General features: G+C 38.6%; 1 protein-coding gene across 1 annotated transcript; it reads right to left on the reverse strand.

The window, feature by feature from the left end:
* Window positions 1-5,918: 5,918 nt before the first annotated feature.
* Window positions 5,919-6,833, reverse strand: LOC148215869 (olfactory receptor 14A16-like). Its single transcript, XM_088141956.1, has one exon. The coding sequence runs from the start codon at window positions 6,831-6,833 to the stop codon at window positions 5,919-5,921; it is 915 nt and encodes a 304-aa protein (XP_087998082.1).
* Window positions 6,834-8,412: the final 1,579 nt, after the last annotated feature.

Genomic DNA, 8,412 nt, shown 5'->3' on the forward strand with positions numbered 1-8,412 from the left:
TTGAATCTCACAAGGTTTTATTAGTTCTCCACTAACAATTATTTGCGCTTTCTGAGAAGTGTAAATCAATCTTACCTATTTAATGAAATTATCTCCAAGGTCCACATGTTCCATAACTCTAAACAAAAAGTCCAATTCAAATTGTCAAAAGCCTTCTCTGCATCTAAGAATACATGCAATGCAGCTTCTTTTTCATTATGTTGCTCCAAGGTACCCAAAATATCCAAAACATTTCTAATGTTATTCTTGTAATTGTCTTTTAGGTAAAAATCCACATTCATCATCATGATTAAAATTCTGTAAAATTATCTTCAACTTTTCAGCCAAAATCATGGTAAACAGCTTATAGTCATTATTCAGTAATGATATTGTTCAATACTTTCTTGTAAAAGTCAAACCTTATCCCTTTTTAGGTATTAAAGTTTAAGTTAAGGTCATCTTCAGACATTAATAATAAGAGGTCAGAACCCTTCTGGACCAGGTACCTTTCCTGTTTGAGTCTTTTTGATATCTTCATGCAGCTCCCTTATTGTTATAGGTCCATTCAAAATTTGTCTCTAATTATGTGTAATCTTTGGTAAATTCTGTTTATGCAAGAATTTATACACTTTTTCTGAGGAAATTTCTTGAGCTTTGGATAAAGTACTGTAGTATAATACTGGTTATGCATTTTCCCCATATTCACATTATCTGTTCTTACATTATTCCCTTCATGTAACTTTATTATCACTTTCTTTTCTTTTTCTTCTTGCAACTTGTATGCCATCCATCTCTGTGGTTTATTTCCAAGTTTGAAATTTCTTTGTTTTGCATAATGCACCTTTATTTCCATCTCTCACTGTTAACATGGATAGTTGCCCTTGTAAAAGTTTGGTTTGGTGAGTTATAGTTATCATCCCTGGAGATGTTTGTTCCTTTTTTAAATCTCATTGAAGGTCATTTGCATTTTCTCTTGCCCTTTCTCTTTAAATTCACTATTGCATTGTATAAAATATCCTCTTACAAAAGCTTTACTTACATCCCAAACCATCCTTACTTTTGTAACTTTATTAAGATTATTCTCACAAAATTCCTCTAACTTCTTTTTCCAATCCTTCACCACCATTTCTTTTTGTAATAACATCTCATTCAATCTCCATCTAAAAAATCCCTTTTTCCTTTTAAAAGTTAAAGTCACTGGATTATAATCTGAAAATGTCTTTTGTAATATCTCCATTTATAAACAATATTAGCCAAAGTTAGAATTACAAATCATATCTATTCTTAGAAAAAGATCTGTGTCTTTCAGAAAAATAAGTATATTCTTTATATCTCAATTTTTATGTCTCCATTCATTAACGAGTTCCAAATTATCCACTGAAAATAATAAAAAACCTTTGGTAATTTACCCTGTGTTATTTTAATATTTTTCTCAGACATTCTATCTTTTTGTGGGGAAATCACTCCAATCCAATCCCCCAGGAGACATGAATTTTCATATGTAAAACCCAATAATTTATCTGTAAGTCCTATATAGAGTGCTGTTTTATCTTCATTTGGGGCATAAATTCCCAATATCAAACTCTTAGCCCTCTGTGTAGTGACTTTGACCCCAGCATATCTGCCATAATGATCTGTCAATATAAGTTTGGATACAGTAGGGGGTTTATATACAAAAAAACCCTGCATTTATTTTAATCCTACTAAAATAAATTCCTCTCCCAGATTTTTGTGACTTAAATATTTTACATCTTTTTTTCCTTACATGTTTCTTGTAGACAAATCACATCTTGTTTTAACTTTTTCAGCTGATGATTTTTTCTCTTTTGAGGATCATTCGCCCCATTTATATTTCACATTAAGCATTTATAATCCATAATTAGTCCAAAATATATATATGTAATTATCATTGTTCCTTGTTGAAAACAAGGAGTGAAAACAAATATTTTATCTACATTCATAGCTTTGAAAGCAACTGCATTGACAAGGCTTTTAGGTTTACCAATAGTAGCTGTAAACTGAATAATAATGATAATATAATAGAAAAGAGACATGGCAAGGCAAAGTATTACATGGCCAATACACAAGAAATCTAGCAGGCAAAGCAGATAAGAACAAGACCTGGCAATGGCTAAGAGCAGGAAAGTTGAAGAAAGAGACAGGGGCTAACTCTGGCTGCACAAGACCAAGCCTTAAGAACAAATGTATACAAAGCCAGAATTGAGAAGACAGCAACAGACAGCAAATGCCGCCTCTGCAAAGAAGCTGAAGAAAGAGTGGATCACCTAGTTAGCTGCTGCAGAGACTGACTACAGACTGACTGCAAACAATGGCATGACAAAGTGGCAACAGTGGTGCATTGGAATATATGCGAGAAGTACCATTTGCGTGCAAGCAAGAACTGGTGGGACCACAAAACAGGCAAAGTAATAGAAAATGAAGAAGCTAAAGTGCTCTGGGACTTTAGAATTCAAACAGAAAAGCACCTGCCACACAACACCCCAGACTTAACAATTGTTGACAAGAAAGACAAAATGCCTGGATAGCAAACATTGTAATACCTGGAGACAGCAGAATAGAAGGGAAAGAAGTGGAGAAAATCGCAAGATACAAAGACCTGCAAATAAAAATAGAATGACTGTGGCAAAAGAAAGCAAGGATACTACCAATAGTAACAGGTGCCTTGGGTGCAATCCCAAAACACCCGGAGCACCACTTGAAGACCATCAGCATTGACAAAATTGCCATCAGTCGATTGCAAAAGGCAGCTTTACTAGGAACAGCTTATATCCTGCAATGACACCTTTAACACCACCAAACAACAACATCAGCCTATCCCAGGTCCTTGGGAAGGACTTAATAGGTCAATAAAAATGCCAAATCCAGTCTAAACATCTGGCCGACTTTGAGACTAACCATTTTCCAGTCACAAATTAGAGTTTACATAAACATAAATGTACATAATCAAAATCTCATAAGCTTATTGGAATACAGAAAAAGAATATTTACAGTTTAAATGTGAGAGTGAGGTCTTCAACCTTCTTGTGCAAAGCCTTCCTTCTTCAGCTATGTAGCATCAACCTGAGGATACCATGGCTGCACTTTGTCTCCAGGCAAGTGACAGGAGAAGAAGGTGTCAACAGATGTCTCCAAGGCATCTAGCATCAGCATGACATCACAAAGGGGAATCTCTTGTCTCCATAGAGACTGCTTCATCCCAAGTCTAGCTGAGCTAGCAATGCAGGAACCTAACTGAGTGAGTCAAGGGAGACTGAAAGCAACTGTTTTATCCTGCTTTAGGTCTGGAGAAAGGAGACCTAAGAGAGGGCAATCAGGAATTCTGGTAGGACCTCAGATTACCCCAATAGTTTCCATGTCTCTTTTGTGAAACTTTATACTTTATTCAGTTTCTGTATTTTAGAAGGGAAGCGATAAAAGGTGGTAGTGACTTTTTTAGTTTGTCAGATATATCTATATTCATGTATAATGTTTATTTGTGTTGGTACAACTCAAACTCTGTAACAAAAAAAGAGTTTGAGTTGGATCTAGAGAAGCTCTCAGTGGACAAAAGTGGATTTTTCCTCCCTGCTCCCAACAAGAATAAACCAGGAAGCTGACTGAATTAATTTGTATTAATTATACCCAGTTTAATTAATTATTAATAAATGATGCAAATTCATTATTAATCTAATTAATTAGTTCTGGATGGCCCCCACCCTGCTGTTGTTCAGAAGAGCAGTGAAGACCTGGCTCTTCACAAAGGGCTTTGGTGAGGGGGAGAGAGACCCCTTGCTTCGTTCCTTCTGGACTGCTGTACTTGCCATCTTTTATCCTTGATTTTATTGTATTGTAGTCACTGGGAGTTCAGCAGCACACAACTTTAATAAATGATTTTATTCATTTATTTGTCATTGTAGCCTATATATTAAATATGTTCTCCACTTACTCCCTTCCACTTTGTCTTCAGCCTGCTATTTAGTTTGTTGGAAGAGTGAGCTGAGTGTTGATTTAGTTATTTTAGAATTTATACAGTCATATCTTATAGATCGTAACCCTGGGCAGGTTACAAACAATAAAAAAACTAGAAGCATAAAAACCAGCAATAACATCTCCCAGCACCCCTAAAAGTCACACACACTTCACATGGAACAAACAACTTTACTGGGCTCCAGCCACACACGACCCACATGCTTGTGGGGGAAACAAGGTCTTCAAGGTATTTCAAAAGGTTAGGAGGTTGGGCCCTACCAGATTTCAGGGGGAAGGGTGTTCCAAAGCACAAGGGCACTAAGAGAGAAGGTGTGCTGCCTAGGTCCCACTGGATGGAAACATTGAAGAGAAAGGACATGGAGCACATCCACTGTAACAAACCTGGCATGGCATGCAGATTCCCTCAGGGACAGGCGACCTGCAAATAACATAGTCTTGTGCCATTCAGGGCTTTAAAGATAATGAACAATAAATCAGCTGGGAAGTGTCCAGGGTGTGAGTGAATGTAAGCAAGGCCTCCCAGTCCAGGAATGGGTGCAACTGGTATACTAGATGAATCTCTGGAAAGGAGCCCTAGCTACCACTTGCTCCTTAAGCAGGAGCCATAAGTCCAGGAGGACCCCGAAATTGTGCAGCAGCTCTGTCTGAAGGAGTGCAACCCTGTCAAGTCAGCAGTGATACGTTACCAGACCTAGGGAATCAAAACCACAGAGATTGGAGGTGCATAAATGGGTATCATCAGCATTCCGATGATATCATAATCCATGCTGTTGCATGACTTCCCCCAGTGGCCTCATGTAGATGTTGAAGAGGAGGAAATCAAAGGCCACTGAGAGATCCAGGACAGCCAGGACAGATGGGCCACCCCCACCCCTCACCAGATCACCCACAAGTGTGACCAACACTTTCTCAGTCAGCCTGAACCCTGACTGAAAAGCATCCAGATAATCCCTTTCATCCAAGGCCCTCTGAAGCTGAGTACCTGCTACCCACTCATCAACCTTCTCTAAAACAGGGATGTTGGAGACCAGGCAAAATTGCCTAATACAGTTCAACCCACGAATGGCCTTTTTAGAAGAGGGTATACCACCGCCTCCTTCAAGGCAGGCAGCACTACCCCCTCCCACAATGAGGCAATAATCACTTCTTGGGTCAATATTATGCCACCTCTGGGGAGGCTTTAACTAGCTTATTTTCTGTAAAATAAGTTTGTTTTATGATCAAAACAAATCAATTCCATATTCTTTAAGACAATCTTCCACTGGTTCATAGAAACAGTACGTTTCAGCCAATAATTCCAAAATACATCATATATATTGTATAGACTTCCTACTGTTTTTGATAAAATATCTTGAAAGCTTAAAACCCACTTAGCATTGGAGAACTTGACAGGAAAGACATCAGTATCAAAGAGGCCAAATAACAAGTCCTTAAGTGGAATGAAATGTCCCTTAGAAAACTTAGATAAATCACACTCTGTGTTCAGGTCTACAGAAATTTTAAAAACAGCTACATCAGAATTAAACTAGGCCAAAGTACTAATGTTACTGAACGCAATTTAGGTAGGTCCACACACATATAAGTGCATTTTTAAACTGAGCCTTTCTATAGTATGTATGTATATATGTATGTATGTGTATATGTGTGTGTGTGTGTGTGTATTCCATCTGCAAAATAATCAATTGGACATACCTTTCTAGCTTTTCTCAGTCACCTTCCCCTCCTGAATGCCACCTGATTGGAATGGCAATAATTCAGGATATGGGATTGTAGCTTACCAACTTCTCAAGTGGTAAACTACAATCTGGAAGGACGTGATAAGGTTCTTTCTGTATCTCAGCTATGTTTGCCTTTGGAATTGTTTTCCACTCCTGAGAAAACTGAAGGCAAAAGGCATAGAAGGTTCAATGAGAAGAGAATCAAATAGAAAACATAGCTAAAAGAAAATGTCAGAATCTCCACAGTTTAGACAGGACAAGTTTGATCTTCTTATTTCTCATGCTATAGATGATTGGATTGAACAGGGGTGGAAAAACAGAATACAGAACAGTCAACCCAAAATCTATATAAGATGGGGTGTTAGAGGGAGGTCTCAGGTAGGCCAAGCATCCAGTTAATAAAACCATAGACACTACTATAATGTGGGGAATACAAGTGGATAAGGCTTTTTGCCTTCCTTGTTCAGAAGGGATTCTTAGCACTGCCTTGAAGATCATGGCATAAGAGACAATAATAAAAGTAAAAGCACCTAGTCCTACAATGATACCGGCCACTATAACTCCAACTTCAACTAGATTGAAGCCAGAGCAGGATAGCTTTAGCAACTGCGGAATTTCACAGAAAAACTGGTTAACAACATTAGAACAAAAAAAGATTGAAAAAGTGCCAGTGGTGTGCAACATTCCATAGAAAAAACTGGTAACCCAAGCCAGAATTATCATCTCAGTGCAGACTTTCCAGTTCATCACCATCTCATAGTGCAGTGGATTGCAAATGGCAACATACCGATCATAGGCCATGACTGTCAGGAGGGATAAATCAGAAGCTTCGAAGGAGATAAAGAGAAGGACTTGAGCAACACAACCGAAGTAAGAGATGTGTCTGGTGCCCATGAGGGAATTCACCATGGATTTGGGGAGAATGACTGAAACAATGCCCAGGTCCTGCACTGCCAAATTCATCAGAAAGAAGTACATGGGGCTGTGCAGTCGATGGTCAAAAGCTACTACAGAGATGATGAGAAGATTTGCTGTTGCAGTTACCAAGTATAATGTGAAGAATAAGAAGAAATGTAGAAGCTGCAGATGCTGATTTTCTGAGAAGTTCAGGAGCAGAAAGTAAGGCACAGTGGTCTGATTCTCCATGTATAACTCAGGACATACCTGCAAGGAAGCACAAGTGATATATACTATTAGAGACAACTATCCAGGTATGCTACGCAAGGTGCCTTGATCTGCAGAAAAGACATGATACAAAGCTGAAAAGTAAACACATACTAAAGAAGGTTATAGTGATGCTTGATGGTGGAGACTCTCTAATTGCATATGTGTAAGATGCACCTGCACTCACTCACACACTCATAAAGAGACAGTGACAGAGACATACAGAGAGAGGCAGAATAGTTTTGCTAAAATATAGAGCTTTACTTAAGGCATTGATTACATGGTTTACACCTCCTCCTTGAAACTGTACCCCCACTTTAGCTCATTTGCTCCAATGTAATTTTCGGTTTCAACAAAGAGTTAAAGAAAGAGTTAAATGTTCTCAGTAGTCAAGGATTTTCTAGTGAGAATTGACAACTTTCTGATCTAAAAGGAATCTGACAGGAAAACCTAACTGGGAAGTGGATCCCAGTTTGAAGACAGTGGAGTGCCTTCAGTAGTCCTTTCAGTGGGACCCTGCGTACTGTAATTTCATTAGCTACAAGGAATAAAAATAATATTAAACAGGACCCAAGTCTGATCTTTTGAAGCTAAAAGAATGACAAATGTAGCAAAAAGATATTTGCAAAAAATAAGATTGTCAGAACCATGAACCTTTCCCGGCTATTACTTCTGTTAGTCAGAACAATGTGCATCACCCTGTCAAGGCCTCATCTGCTCTTCCATGAAATGTCTTTCTTAATCAAACGGAGTCTGAAATATTTCCCATCCCCTGCTTCCTTGTTTCTTTTCCCCAATTTTTTCTCCAGAATGGATTATCTTTACTATTGATCCTTCTGCTCCAGGACAGAAATCTCTTAGGAAATGAGCAAGAAAAACCCACCTCACTGGGGCACTTGCTTTTGCTCTGCTGCTCTCTTCTTTTCTGTTTTATTCATTGCTGAAGCTGTTCAAAGAAATGAAAAGAGGGATGCCCAGCTGTGACTTTTTCTGCTCACTTTCCAGCTTTTGCTTCTCCCAGAAAGAAGCCTCCTTGAAGCCAGATCCCTCTCTCAATTGAACTTCAGCCCAACTGGTGTGACCCTGTCAGGGTCCTCTTCTATGTTTGATTTACAGCATGAAACCAAAGAGGTGGTTAAGTCTTATAGAAATTGTGACAAAATCTTTCAGTATGTTGCCTTTCTAGACTTCAGAAGAATAACTTTCCTGGGTCACCAAGTTGAATTTTATTGTCTGAAAGAGCCACCTAGTTTTATCTGAGCAGCTGGATCTAGAATAAGATGGAAGAGTGGCACACCAGTACTTAGTCTTTGAACTGGCCTTAGTCCAAGGGAACCACGGTTTCAGAAAACCAAGGAGCACACTAGCAAACCCAACCAAAGAGCACTGGCAAAGCAGTTGTTGGATAGGAAGCCCTGATCTTCCTTGCCTTCCAACTGTTCAAAGATACTTCCAATGCTTCAAAGACCAGAATTCTGCACATAAGTTCCAAAGAAAGGGGGTTCTCCCATCATCTCTTCAGTGCAGAAACTTGATCGTTATTTAATTCTCCATTCTCAAG

This window comes from Python bivittatus, unplaced genomic scaffold, assembly GCF_059951505.1.
Source record: "Python bivittatus isolate LINGU-HERP-01145 unplaced genomic scaffold, Pbiv_v1 ctg000460_np1212, whole genome shotgun sequence".
NCBI classification, from domain to species: Eukaryota; Metazoa; Chordata; class Lepidosauria; order Squamata; family Pythonidae; genus Python; species Python bivittatus.